Source organism: Simochromis diagramma, unplaced genomic scaffold, assembly GCF_900408965.1.
Source record: "Simochromis diagramma unplaced genomic scaffold, fSimDia1.1 OVJJ01000514.1, whole genome shotgun sequence".
NCBI lineage: Eukaryota > Metazoa > Chordata > Actinopteri > Cichliformes > Cichlidae > Simochromis > Simochromis diagramma.
This window is the reverse complement of record NW_024387346.1, coordinates 759780-775082: the sequence shown is the minus strand read 5'-3', so window position 1 is coordinate 775082 and position 15303 is coordinate 759780. Positions and strand designations below refer to the sequence as shown.

Here is a 15303-nt window from a genome sequence, read left to right as displayed (position 1 = left end):
TGGCGAAAAGACCCAAATGAAAGGCTCTCAAGGCAGAACTTCCATCCATCCATTCGCTTCCGTTTATCCTTTTCAGGGTCGCGGGGGGCGCTGGAGCCTATCCCAGCTGTTCAAGGTAGAACTTATTAAACAGAAAGAAACAACCTATATTAAGGTGAAGTAAAGGAAGTCTTAGAATGCTATAATAATCACAGTGACAAGCAAAGTCAAAACTCTAGTAGCTATTCAAATGGGGCCTTACAGAGAAAATGTCAGGGTTTTGGAAACCATTAGATATTGTAAAACTGTTTGCATTTTATGTTGGCCAATAATGAATGCCCTGCAAGATAGAAATACAAGAAATCTTTAGACTGGCTTCAGAGGTGGTGTTTTGATATGATTTATTATCTTACACCTGAGAACCAATCCCTGCATCGGCAGTTCACAGCAATCAGTCTTTATTACCTATATTTTTATCGTGTGTGTGTGTTAGTGTTTTACTACACCTTTTTGTTTGTCAGTAGCTTTGAATTACAAAAGAAGAAATTCAAAAGAATAAACTCATAGTTTCATATGGTGACACAAGTCTTTAAGACTTTATATGAACAGTAAGCAGTGATCTAACCCATTTGACACCCTCTACATTTCTTCACAGAACAAAAGCTAGAGTCATTGTAAATCAGCATGTGTCCCAAGCCATTGTGTAATTACAGCTAGCTTTCAAGCAAGCCATGTAGCTAATCAGCTTTTCTATGGCAGATTGTAATCCAAAAGGCCAGTACTGCTTTCCCTTATCAGCAAACCACCGCCTAACAGGCAAATGCAGCTCTCAGCACTGGATTCATTAATGAGGGATCACTATCAGAGACGGGGAAACAGACTTTGATTAAATACTGTGCTTGCTTATCAGAGATTGAGAAAGAGTCCGGGATTGTCCCTTGGATCCTGCAGCACTTTGGATGCTGTGCATGTTTGCACGTTCACAGGACCAGTGAGGGAAACGGCCGTACCAGCTGTGTCTGTTTAGCTTGCTTTTAGAGAATGCCAAGTGCTGCACATTCACTAAGAGGCCACCAGCTTGTGAGAGCTGGCAAAAAGCAGAGGGAACAGCCATCTGATACACCAGTTTGTCATTTTTAGACACACTTTGACATATTCAGATATATTATTTGGAGTTGCATTATTTTGCAACCAAATCAAATCTGTTTTTCTGATGTTTTTTGGCAAATATGAGACGAGCCTTTATATTCTTTTTGGTCAACAGTGGGTTTTGCTATGAAACTCTCCCATCGAGACCATTTTTGCCTTATGTAGTTCTTACTGGATAAATCATGAACACCTTAACTAAGGCAGGTGAGGCCTGCAGTTCTTGAGATGTTGTTCTGGGTGCTTTTGTGACCTCCTGGACGAGTCATTGATGCACTCTTGGAGTCATTTTGGTAGGCTGGCCACTCCTAGGAAGTTTTCTCAATTTTTGAATAACAGCTCTCCACTTGGTTTAGTCTTAGAAAAGGTTTTCCAGACTGATAGATGTCAGTGGCTTTGTCTTTCAGCTGTTTTTTTTGCATTTCTATAGATCAAGGCATGACGTGTTGCTTAGCTTACTTCACTTTGTCAGACAGGTTATATTTAAGTGATTTCTGGATTAGTGTGGCTAGTTGAAAGTGAACTTTTCAAAGGTCAGCTTTCCAAAAAATGTGGCTGATCAAAGTAAATTCCCAATTTAACAAGGGAGGGCAACTACTTTTTCAAATAGGACATGGTAGGTTTGTGTAGCCTTTTTCCCTTATTAAATGAAATGATTAGTTTATCTAATCATTTAATAATTTACTAAATTTTAAAACTAAATGTAGTTTAAAAAATAAGAAATCAAGAAGAGCAAACATTTTTCCCAGTACTGTATATTACGTTGGGCAATAAAATATTTATTGATCATAGATGTTTGTTTAGAAGTCAGATAAGAGCGTACAATGTAATTTGGATAAAAGGCTAAGGGCAGTGATTAGCGATTTCTGAGATTAATTGAAATCTTTATCTTTATATGGTTGTCATAAAATCCTCCTACTCTGAAGTACAGTCACCTTTGTCTTCAAGCAGTCTTCGTTTGGTCCTCTGATTGAGGGCACTTCCCTGCTCGCTGATGTGGAAACAGATGTTGCCATGCTTCGTCTCCCCCTCCTCTTCTCTCCTCCCTCTATATTCTCTTGGCCGTGGTCACCATGGAGACAGACCTGTTGTTCTGTGCACAGAAGCAGATACAGTATGCTGCTGTGAGACACATGATCATCATCATCCCTCTCTGTCTATCACTGAATTCTGTGTAGCAGTGAAGAACAGACTGTGAATACTAAAAAACAAAGGTGCTGTCACCTTGCAGTGACACACACACACACACACACACACACACACACACACACACACACACACACACACACACACACACACACACACACACATCACATTTTAAAAACAAACAAACAAACAGGTGATCATTTTATTTCAGTAAATGGCTAAATCTAGTAATATCACAAATGATTGTGCAGCTGCTTTTACATGTTTTAAGCAGTGAAAGTCACACAACACTTTGCTGTGCTATTTTTATTCAACAGAAGTCTTCTCTTTCATTGTTTTTGAGGAGTCTGATCTGAGAAATGTGTGAGCTTATTATTGATCTAGGGTTCTCAAAGAATGTTCAATTGTTTTCTGTGGCTCTCCAGTGAAAATGACAGAATTTGTTGATACCGAATTTGCCATGCCGTGGGACAGTATGAGAACAATTTGCCTTTCTTTTTTTTTCTTAATTTTGTGCATTTTTCCTTTGCAACCGTCCATCGAAATTTCAGAACCCTTGCTATAGATAATATAATTAAAAGTCTTATTTCTTATAATTACCCCTTAGGAAACACTTTATTGTGCTTACCCATGTACTTTTTTATGCTAATCTAACAGATTTGTTTTTTCTTAGCATAATCATACTTTTTGGTGATGCCACTACAGTTGAGTCTTGTAGTTTAAGAGGTTACACATTTCTGTTTCTGTAATATTTATTCATTAATAATGATTTTCAATGATACTGAGAGAGTTTTGCAAGGAGAAAAAAAAGAAATATTGCTACAAATTTGACATTAGACTAGCTCAGTAACGGATTTACCTTTAACCGTGACAAGAAGATTTTAGGGCTACATAACAGCTGGACAGTTACAGCTGCATTGTTGGACAATGAAATGAACAACTAAACACTTTTGATATTTGTTTTGTTTTTTTCCTTTATTACAGTGGTATCACATTACACAACACAATAAGTTAAGAGAATGTAAATAATAGGAGACATTATTAGTTCAATACAGCTGCAGACAGCTGCAGTGTCTCTGAGCTAGCAGCTCTGTGAGGCTGAGGGCATTTCAACAAACAGTTTGTGTTTAATGGGACTTGAAATAAATGTCCTTGTCAAGCTAAATGCCATATTACGGGAGAGATTATTTGAGGTTACATCAACACGTAGCTAAGAGACCATTGCTAGAAAGCAACAAAAATGAATCTCTAGTTACAATTGTGGTGTGGCAACACTTTAGTGGTTTTAAACCCACTGCATCTACCCCTGACTGTCACCTCTGTGTTTGTATGTCTTTGTGTGTGATTGAGAAATGCAGAAATAAACTAGACCAGGCATAAAAATTATGGCTGTAGATTATGGCTACTCTTATCACATTTAATGATTCAGTATCTCTGATTCAGTTGTAAACATTGCACAAGCTATTACTCCACTTTCCCCACCACTCTTCAAACTGCTTTCACGGTCAGTTAGAGGTCAACTGAAACAAATCTTTAATGGAAAATGCTGAAATGTTGTTCTTTAAATGCTGCCATCATTAAGCACAGCTTTTATAAGCAATGGTTATTTGATGATTGAAGAATATTGTTTTGGTGATGATGGCTGCAATCATGTGTCCAACAGGGAAAGTCTTACCCGTTCAAAGGCTCCTTGCCTCCCATGTGGAACCCCATCGCTTTGATGGACTTCAACAACCTCTTTAGAACAATGGATAAGATGGGCGAGGAGGTAAAGCAGTTCTCACTATTAATGAGTATTCTTATTAATAAGCATTCTAGATTGGTTCACTGGACAGGTTGCACACCTGCTACATGCCTGACTCATGCTGAACATCCTCCTGCATTTCAGATTCCCAGAGACGCTCCCTGGAGAGCTCCCCATGCTGAGGAGTGGGACAAGATGACCATGCAGGAACTCTTTGAAAAACTCTGCTGGACCAGGTAACATGTTCAAAATGTTTCCCGTTTGTGCAGAGAATAGGTCTAGCTATTCATCCTGTTATCTCTGAATGTTTATATCCAGGGTAAAGTTGTATTGCTAAATCATATGACATTTCAATTCAATTCAGTTTTATTTATATAGCGCCAAATCACAGCAACAGTCTCCTCAAGCCGCTTTATATTATAAGGTAGACACTACGATAATACATTCAGACTCAAATGTTGAAGGTGGTCTCTTACAAAAGTTATATTTGTTGTTTTATTTTCTAATACCTGAAATCAGTCAGCGAGGCTAGGTTATAAGCTAATGGTAGCGAACTCAGTTAGCAAGGTATCTCATAGGGTGCATGGATGCAGCATTCTGCACAATTCCACTCACCAGAGCTGGAAGTAGAATTAACCAAAGAGCACATCATGCTATTTCCAATAAAATGATCTAAAAGGCTCCAACACCACAGTCACAGTTAAGAGGTCCAGTTCAGTGACTCAAACTTGCAGAGGTGGAAATGGTTACAGCTTCCTGTGTCAGCACTAATAAGAATAAGAATTCTCATCCCTGCAAACACTTTGAAAACTGATGCTGAAGGTTGTAGCTGTTTCATAGAGGTTTTTGGTGGAGAAGCTTCAGTATATGATGCACTGTGAGTGAGAATGTTTTTGATAATCTAATTACTGTGTAAATTTAAAATATGCAGCTTGTAAAAGTAAATTACATTTTTGTAACAACATAGAAATAACAGTCCTTCACTAATTAAAAGATTGTACTGCTCCTGTGTTTGAATTACTACTCAAATGTACATTACATGCAAGTCTCTGCTGGAAAAGTAGGACAAGGAAACAGAAATCCCTGACATGGTGATTTATTTGTGCTTTGTTCACACTCTTACAGAATATAAAAGTTGTGACTGGGGTACATGTAGTATTTAAAGACTTCTTACCTTCCATGTAATCCCTCCCAGAACTGCTCGTCGCTTCGCCACACTGTTTGTCAACGTGAACGTGACCTCTGAACCCCACGAGGTGTCGGCTCTCTGGTTCCTCTGGTACGTCAAACAGTGCGGAGGGACAATGAGGATCTTCTCCACCACCAATGGAGGACAGGTATGTCTGCCCAAAATTATACCTACTGATTCAGAACAACAGACTGAAAGAAGACAAAGGATTTTTTTATATCTATGTGAGCAAACAAAATACTCTCTCAGCTTTCCATTAATGCTCTACAAAAAAGTACAGACAGCGTAATGGGGGCGTGCCAAGAAGTGGACTTGCGTTCTCTGCCTCTCACACAGATTCATTCAGTGATTCAGAGGAGCAGTGTGAACATCAGAGGGAGATCCCTCACAGCCCAGTCTCCTTAGTCTGGCCTGAATAAGATGCTGTCCACACAAAAGATGTTTTCTTGGAATACTCAGGGCGTCTTTTCTGCTGCCGTTCCTCAAGCTGAGGGCCTTGTTCCCATAGCCACAAAGGCTTTGGTAAACAAATGACAAACAGTAGTGCAGTCGGCTCCTTCCTGTTTGCTTCACATTTAAAGCTTACACGCCTTGTGGCTGGTGCATACATAGGGGTGTTTGAAGTATTTACACATAGTCATCTTAAACATATGGATATGCAATTGGTATGCATTGCTCCGAGTGCAGCTGCACTCCTCCTGCAAAACTGCAAACGTGTCTTTAATCAAACAAGACAAGAAGAGGCTCACCTCGTTTCACCGCCCAGGACTGATTTAGGTTTAGCTCGTGCTTTCTCAGCAACTGCTTGACAAATTCATCCAAATGCCACAGAGGAATGCACACAATGTGTTTCTGGTCAGGGATGAGAGAGATGTTGACACTAACCACATGGAAATGGTCAGCACTGATTTAGTTTTGTGTATCGGAGCTTTGACAGCCCAAACCTCTCTACCTCCTCACCATCATCTTCATCATTTAACATTTGCTGGCCTGGCTTTATGAACGTGTTTCTTTTGAATTAAGATGCAGAAATTTGTAGTGAAGGAAATGAAGGTGGACTGAGGATAACCGGTGTGTATCACCAGGATAAATCAGGGGATTTTATCGGCTTCATTCCAAACTGGGAGTTTATTAGCCTTGCTGAGGGGTACCCAGAGGGGGATCAGAGTCACTTCCACCCAATATAAATAGAAACCAGTGTTGCTGCATCTGCTCTCCCTGTTGGTGCTCACTGAACTCTGCTCTCTTTGTGTCTCAAGGAGAGGAAGTTTGTAGGGGGTGCGAATCAGGTGAGTCAGTGCATGGCGAGGGAGCTGGGAGACCGAGTGAAGCTGCAGTCTCCAGTCTACAGGATCGACCAGACCGGAGACATGGTTGTGGTGGAGACCGTGGACAAGCAGACCTACAAGGTGAGTTGAGTATATCACCAGTATTTCCTTTGAAGTACTATTCTTTAAGGACACTTTTTATGTCTTTCCTTACATATTCTGCTATAGTCAGAAATATAATATTGAGCTGGAAATGAGCATTTAAAGTCCAGTCTAGTAAATATTCGAGGAGCTCGATTAATGTTTATTAACGGCATCTAGCACCAAATCATCTCATGGCACACCGCACTAAATGGTCAAAGGGATTACAACAAGATGGAGAGAAACCCAAGTATTCCACCTTTGAGCAGATCTTGGCTACAGTGAGAATAAAGTAAAGAGAGGAAAATAGAGGAAATGCGCTCAGGGCATCTCTGACCACAGAACAGTTTCCACTTTGCCTCAGTCTGTTTAAAATGAGCTTTGGCCCAGAAATGATGGCGGTGTTTCACCATCATGTTCACATGATAGAGCTTTAACCTGTATTTGTGAACAGTACAGTGTTCATAGACAGTGATTTCCAGAAGTGTTCCCGAGCCCTCCCAGTGATTTCATGACAATCATGCCTGCTTTAGTGCAGTGATGCAGCAGGGCCCAAAGGTCACGGGCATCCATTATTGATTTTCAGCCTTATCCTTTGTACTCAGAAATTCCTCCAGATTCTTGGAATGTTTAGATGATATTATTCTTTTCAGTTTGATGTTGAGGAACATTTTTCTGAAATTGCTCCACAGTTTGTAGACACAGTTTTGGGGTTTTTGCAGAGCATCTCTGAGATGCTCTTTTTATCGCTGGTCATGTCACTTTGAGACATGTCACTGCCATCAAATTCAAAGTGAGCTTTTTGGTTCTGTAAATGATAATAGTAGATTTCTGATATTTTTCTGTATAAGTGAATAAAAGATGGCTTTCTGAGATCGGCAAGTCACTGCATTCTGTTTTCATTTACAGTTTACACAATGTTACAACTTTCTGAAACTGGGTTTGTAGACACAATTGATTAGTTCAGTCCAGTGGTTCCCAACCTTCAAATGGCCCACAAAACAAATAGTCAGAATGACTTTGCTTATATGGATACATCACCGTTAACGAGCTGATAAGATAATGAATAATGACGCTGCTCTTATGTTTCAGTAGATTGTGAATGCAGGACTTTCCTTTTACTGTTTTCCTGTTACTGCAGCCATGTTTCAAATAACTGTTATAGTGTTTGTTTGATTTTATTATGTATTAGGAAATGAAACAGATACTATATTTATACACTAGGTAATGTGAGATAATGCAGTCTGAATATGAAACATCCATGTATCTGTAAAACAGTAACTGCTTCACAGTGTTACTCACAAACTCACTGGCACTGCTGCTCTTTGGCTGCCATCTACTGGCTGCTTGGAAAAAAGCAGTTAAAATGTACATGATCTGTGTTACTTTGTTGATTAGGTTGAATGTTTTCATTTATGGTCAGATGTTCCATTGTAATGAATTATGGGACAGCGTTTTCTCCTCTCTTTTCATAAAGGATAGTCCAGTGTATCCTATATTAAAGGAAGCACTGAAGCCTCTTTCCTTAGTATTTGGAGAATTGCAACATCTCTTACTATGGCTGATGACTACCATGCAGATACTTCTGGGTCACATCTTTCAGTTATAAACGGACTATTGGAACGCACTGTGTACTGTCTCTGTCTCTGTGTTAGGCCAAGTATGTGATCGTGGCCACACCACCTGCTTTGAATCTGAAGATGCACTTCAACCCTGAGCTGCCCCCGCTGAGGAACCAGCTGATCAACCGTGTTCCCATGGGCTCTGTCATAAAGTGCATGGTCTACTACAGAGAGAACTTCTGGAGGAAAAAGGGTACGCAGGAAGTGAAAACACAGAGAGAGCGAATGCTGTTCAAGATGATGCCATTTCTAACGTTTTATTGTGTTACCAGGTTACTGCGGCAGCATGGTGATAGAGGAGGAAGGCGCTCCCATCGGTCTCACCCTGGATGACACAAAGCCTGATGGGACTGTACCTTGTATTATGGGGTTGGTACAGAGCTTCAAACAGTTCTCTGTAATTGTGTATATTTTGTATTATGATTAGGGATGGGTATCGTTTAGGTTTTATCCGATACCAGTACCAAACCGGTACTTTTGAAACGGTGCCGGTGCTTAAAGAATGAAGAACACACACTTTGTCCAAAAACCTCTCATGTTTAGCTGTTTTTTTTGGAAAAAGATAACAATGTTAGCCTTTTCTGCAGCTATGGGGCATATATGGTATCACTCTTGGCTGGAAGCAGTGCTTAAACAATGGAAAATAAATCAAACTTTTTCCAAAAACCTCTCATGTTTAACTGTTTCCCACTTTTTCTTTGGTCATTTTAGCCTTTTTGGCCAGGGTGAAGGGAGTATCTGCCATCAAACAAGAAGACAGCCTCATGTAACTACGATGGTGTTTGCTAGTTCACCTTACATGCATTAATGTAATAACGTGGTTAGCCTACTCAACGTAAATTACACATGAACAACATTAAGCTACTCACGCAGAGAAGAACGGCTGCTGCTGCCGTCATCATCCATCATCATTTCTGCTACACTGGCAGGGCTAGGGGCCAGGACTCTCCTCTTCGGGTTTTTGGGGGATGTTGCTAACTCCGGGTCCGATAACAACCCGCAGTAGATGTGCTCTGTGTGAGGTCTCGCAGCAAGCTATCAAATACGGCGCATTTCTCGACTTTAAAAAAACGCTATGCGTCGCCAGGTGTTTCATCAGATTCGAGGTGTTACCTCCTTTGACAGTATCAGCTTAAAGCACTTGTTGCAGGCTGCTGAGTTTGCATCTTTTGCTGTGAAGTACAGCCAGACTTTTGACCACTTCGCCTTGGGCATTTTTAATCTGTAGCTCTGCTCTAAAAGAACGTACGTACCTGGGCCCGCCTACTACGCTTGGAAAGGTAAAATGATTGGCTAGAATCCAAAGTGTATCACAGCTCAGGAAAATAAAGCACCGAAATGCTAAGTGATATCAGCAGCCCCAAAGAAGTATACAATGCGTCACCATGATGAGTGCTTTAGTCAGGTTGAAATACACATTTCTTTCACTAGTGATTATCAGAGGGTTACTAACTGGCCTGTAGGCTTGTGTCTCAGCTTTACCATCTGACTCTGACCTAGTATTCTCGCATGAGCTCCTACAAGAATTTCCATACTGTGTAGAACTTGTGCTTGAATGGAGCTAAACACAAGTGATAAAGTCATCCAACCAGCCACACATGCTCATGTAGTGTTTTCTCATTTCATTCTCCCCCCAGATTCATCCTTGCCCACAAGTGCAGAAAGCTCTCAAGCCTGTCCAAGGAAGAAAGGTAGACACCAGTGGACAGAGATGGAAAAAAACTCTCACGAGCTGTGAGATCAGTTTAATCCCAACTCCTGTGTTGTTGTGTTTAGGTTGAGGAGGATCTGTGAGATCTACTCCAAAGTGCTGGGCACAGATGAGGCTTTGCATGTGAGTTTGGGTGCAGAGTGGCACACAGTCATGTGGATACTGTGGAATCTGACTGACTGCTCATGTGCCTGCTTGTTTCCTGCAGCCGGTGCACTATGAGGAGAAGAACTGGTGTGAAGAGGAGTACTCTGGAGGCTGCTACACAGCCTATTTCCCCCCAGGAATCCTTACTCAGTTTGGCAGGTGAGTCTCTCTCTCACACGTGTACACACACAAAAAAATAAACATAAATATGAAAGTGTGATCTTTTCATTTCAATTGACTTCCTAATTTATTTGAATGTGTCAGCTGCTGGATATTAATGGCTAATGTATGTTTCAGCAGGATTTGTGATTATTTCTGCAAATTAGCGTCACTTCTCCTCCATGAAATGAACCTGCCTTCCTGTGCACGGTTTCAGAGGGGACTCACTGAGATCACAACACTTTGTGTTGGATTATTATGTTTACCACACAAGCAATACTGTGAACTCATATTTCATCTGAATGGTGTTATTGCAGTGTTTTTTGCGGCATTTCATGGGTTTTATTGGAGTGTGAACAAATGAATGCATTTTCAGTACAGCAGGACGTGTCCCCAGGATTTGCCCATTTGCTCTATAGCTATACACACACATAAAACACAATGCAGTGTGTCTGATGCATTGCGGCTGGTTTCATTTATTAGCTGCTTGTTGTACAGATCCTGGTGCATATGTTCACTATTAGAGTTTTGTTAACCTCCATATGAAAAACTGAAACTCCTTGTTAACCGTCATGTGAACCATATTTCATGTCTAAATGTCCTCACCAGATGTGCAAATGTGTTCTTACTCACAATGAAAAGTAAGCTGGAGTTGGAAACCTAACATTGTGCTTTTTTATACAGAGTAACTGTTTCACATACCGGGTGGCCCTGCAAGAAATAGAGTTAAAGCAAAAGTCCTTTCTTTGGTTCTTTTACGTTGAGCACAGTGGGGGTGGGAAGATTAATCCAAAGGAAATTCACTTTACGTTATATAATCCCATATTGCACTTATTCAGGTGAGATGATATTCTTAAATGAAGTGAATGCATGCTAAAGCTCAACGGTCAGTACAATGCTGGTGCATACATTACAAATAAAACGTGTTTAAAACCTGTAAACCAGTTTAACCTCTGAAGCCTCTCCTGTTTCTCTCGTTTTTGCTCTTCAGAGTGCTGAGAGAGCCGGTGGGCAAGTTGTACTTTGCAGGCACAGAGACGGCCACCGAATGGAGTGGCTACATGGAGGGGGCCGTACAAGCTGGAGAGAGAGCAGCCAGAGAGGTCAGAGAGCATTTAAGTACCTGCTTTTCACTGCTACGTGTTAGCAAATACCAGTTCTTACCAGTTTAAACACACTTAGAGGCAGGTTACTTATATATACCAGGTGGAAACCACTTAAATCATGCAGCTGGCACACCTATTAGTCACACCTCAGTCTGCTCCTGGTGTTGTGGATGCTCAGCCAGCAGTGCTGGGGGGTCAGCTGATATCAAATCATGACATCCTCGCCTTTTCTCCCCTCTCATTTATGTCTGAGCACAGCTGACTGAAACAAACCATAGAATCAAAATGGTCCTCCCCACTCAGTCTTCTAAATCTCTCTTTAAGACACTCGCCTGCTGCTTGCAGTTTATGTCCTTCTTCCAAGGCATTAACATTAGGTTTGGTTTCCTAAGATACTCCCCCATGTGTTCATGTTCCTCCATGTTTCTTAGCTCTGGCTCTGCTGCAGAGTAGGTCAGTTACAGTAAAGGCCAGTCAAGCCTGAGTAGATTATCTGCATTAAACATAAACATACACTTATTCTTCTTTTTATTACTTAAGTTAAGTTGCTGTGTCGTCGTGTTGTATGTAGTGCCAACGTGGGACAGTTCCCCAATTTCATTGTGCTATTGTACTATGTATGACTGTGCAATGATAATAAAGAGTTATCTTATTAACATCACCCAAACTCAAAAATGTGTATCATGTTTAAAATTTAGACTGTTAGACTGTATTTTGATCCTTTCGAAGTCTTTGACTGACACCACCAATGTCTTTTCGCAGGTCATGTGTGCGATGGGTAAACTCCAACCTAATCAGATCTGGCAACCTGAGCCTGAGAACGATGTAAGAGAAGTCCTTATGCACCAAATTACAAGTTGGCCTTTGATTAAAAAAATGAACAATCAGTGGAGAAACACTCTGAAATCTCTCGTCATGAATCCAAAACACTTTTTACCATAACTGATACTGTGAAAAAGATCATCCTGTAATAAATGAGAAAAAAACTACCAGGCAAGACCATCATGTTTCTTGGGGTTGTAAACCAAGAGAGGTCATTTTCTCCCTCGCTTTCTATACAATCATTTGCAAGCAGAAGAGTTGCCCCCTGCTGGTCATGTAAAAAAATGCAGGTTTAAGACACCTATGCATTGTTTACACATTTTGGACCCAAGATTACATAAGTTGTATATTGCCAAATCATCTATCAAGTATCTAGTTAATATCATGCATATGAAAAAGGCAGATATCTGATATCATCATTCCCTCCGTCCTGCAGGAAATCCGGGCACTCCCGTTTGTTACCACCTTCTGGGAGAGAAACCTGCCTTCGGTTGATGGTTTCCTCAAATTCTTAGGAGTCTCCACATTCCTGTCTGCTGCCGCCGCAGCTGGCTTGGTGGCCTACAAGAAGGGCATCATCCCCCGGAGTTAAACCACCCTGTCGTCTCACTCCTCCACATCTCAAGGGAACATGTCTCAATAGACACTTGTGTACTTCTAGTGCTTTATGGGCCCAAACTACAGAGTAGTGACCTACATAGGGTATACATTGTTTTTTGAGAAACACCGTGATGTAAGAAGGACTGCTCAGCTCATGCAAAAACACTAACACACTGTTACTCTGTCCACAAACGAAAGAGAGAATGAAGCAGGTGAGAAGGGCTGACTGAAAGGTGTTTGAGAGGAGGGACGAAAGCCTAACTTCAGTTTAAAACATGCAGACTCAGATTGTGAATCCAATGAAGGAAAAAAGATCAGAATCAGTTCGTAAGGGGAAACCTTCTCTGTCACTATTACTATCCCATACAATGCCAATGAAATCCACTGTGTCGATTATATGTGAGTTTATAAAAGTCGCCATGCTTACTGTGTGTATGAGCCTCGTCTGTGTCGCATGCTTCGGTGAGCATGCATTCGTGAGCGTGTGGTCATCAAAGTTTCCGTACAAAGTGTGCGAGCGCGCGTGCATGAGTTTCCACTGTGTGTCTAATTACCGCTGCCTATTTTAGGTGCCGATTTATTCTGGCCAAGCAGCCGTAGCTGTTTGATGAAATCCAGTGACTTCAGAAGAGAAAAGAGTCAGTATAGTGACACTGTCCACATAGAAAATCAGAGAGGAGGTTCAAGGACAAGTGGGGGGGAGGGGCTTTTTCTGTCAGCAAATCCCATGAAAACACAAATGAATAGTGAATTTTAGCATTGTCTTTGTAGCTAAAGCCAGATGTGAGTCGCAACCCTAAAGTGAGTTGGTACCATGTGAAATGGGTTTTGTTGTTTCTCTTAAATTTAAATTTTATTTACATCCCAAAGCCCAAATTATGTGCCCTAATATGAATCCTAATATGTAGCCTAATAATGTCATATTAGGGCACTAAATGTGTATTATTCCCAATGAGCGATCTGTGCAGTTGAAGGCTGGCTCCAAAAGCAGGTTTTTCCTCACAGACTCCTATGTTAAGATGTCTAGGTTTCCACCTGAAAAGGCATCTTTAAAGCCTGGGGCAGTCTTTGTAGCTAATTGTCTCCTTCATGGTGACTCCTTTCATATAAATCCTCTGTTTAAACTATAGTAAGTCTTAGGTATCAGCAAACACAGGCTACCAAATATGGCCACCAAAAATTAAGAGGGTGCCAGTCTAAGTACTGAACCCATAAATTTAATTGGTAATCCATAAACTAATGGTGACAATAATGATTATTATAAATAATTATTAAACACTTCTCAGTTATAGTTACTTGTTGTTTTAACTCTTTACCCCCTTGTATAAATCGACCAGGAGCGACCTTGAATGCTTCAGGCTTATAGAACAAAACGACTGGTGTGCATCATAAGTTAGTGCGGGTGGTCTCTCCCTGTGCAACTAAACTTAGAAAAACCCAGAAACTCTTCTGATTGTCTTCAAACCACAACTTTATTGATATATGCTGAGGTGTCAAAACTCATCATCAAGTCTACAAAGCGGATGTCGTCAGTGTCTCTTTATGGAGTAAAGAGTTAAAGTTTATCCAGACTGAACACAGAGCAGGTACAGATGTTCAACAAATAGTTATGTTTTCTATATTTTTAATCTTCAAGTATACCAAATTTTTCATATCCATAGATAAAAGTGTGCACGTTTTATTAATAAGAGCTCAGAAGTGGGGCTAGAAGGTGAATGCAGCTTAGCTTTTTGTGACTTCTCAAACAATCTAGTTTTTTCCTGTAGTTTCTCTTCAACAGGAACTCTAGGCTCACGTACATAAGCCAGGAAGTGGTAAGACAGACCAGTTCACTGTTAGAATTTGTGGGATTTGTTGACAGACAAAAAGAAAAACTCATCCTAAGAATGAGAAGAGTCAGCCTTATTCTTTTAATGGAAATGTAGTGGTGTCCAGCTGCTAGTGTGGTAATCTATCGGTCAGTATGACGGAAGCATTTGAATGTATTTTCCTCACACTAGATAACACATGCATGGTGGTTTTGCTAAGGTAATCACATTTTTCACTTGTGTATTTTTACCTTTTCACATTCTCACTTCAGATAAACACGATCCCACCGGCTCTAAGGCGTCCTTGTAACAACTGTTTTGATTTGTTTAGGAAAAAGGAAACTGTCTTTTAGAGAAACTTTAAAGAAATGACATTCTTGCTGAAAAACTGACTCGCTGCAACAAAGGTTTAACTACTGGCTGCTCAGCAAGCAGTGTCGTCAGCAATCATTTGTCCGGGTAAAATCATTTGTCGGGGGTGTAGATGTGAAAGCGAACCTGCTGCACAGTCCTCTGTGTGCAGCTCTTTATGCCCACTACAAGAATCATGCTGTTCTTGTCCCAAAGATGTTTGTGAGTGTTGTTTATCTGTTGTGCCTTAATGGAAATTGTAACGTTTTTGTCATTTTATCGCAAGTGCCTGTGACTCTGACACTCTCAGCCCTCATCCCTCTTTCCCTCCCCCGCCTGCTCCGGAGGTGAGAGGTCAGATGGA

At 40.8% G+C, this 15303-nt stretch overlaps 1 protein-coding gene across 1 annotated transcript in view; it reads left to right on the top strand.

Annotated features, from left to right (window-relative positions):
- LOC120718297 (amine oxidase [flavin-containing]-like) overlaps nt 1-14148 on the top strand; it is a 48099-nt gene extending 33951 nt beyond the window's left edge. Inside the window, exons 5-16 of the mRNA XM_040006773.1 lie at nt 3935-4039; nt 4160-4251; nt 5211-5352; nt 6464-6613; nt 8269-8428; nt 8508-8604; nt 9873-9926; nt 10012-10069; nt 10155-10252; nt 11244-11355; nt 12121-12183; nt 12617-14148. Of these exons, the coding sequence (XP_039862707.1) occupies nt 3935-4039; nt 4160-4251; nt 5211-5352; nt 6464-6613; nt 8269-8428; nt 8508-8604; nt 9873-9926; nt 10012-10069; nt 10155-10252; nt 11244-11355; nt 12121-12183; nt 12617-12772 (1287 nt within the window). The 3' untranslated portion in view covers nt 12773-14148. The remainder of the gene's footprint in view (nt 1-3934; nt 4040-4159; nt 4252-5210; nt 5353-6463; nt 6614-8268; nt 8429-8507; nt 8605-9872; nt 9927-10011; nt 10070-10154; nt 10253-11243; nt 11356-12120; nt 12184-12616) is intronic.
- The last annotated feature ends 1155 nt before the right edge of the window (nt 14149-15303 follow it).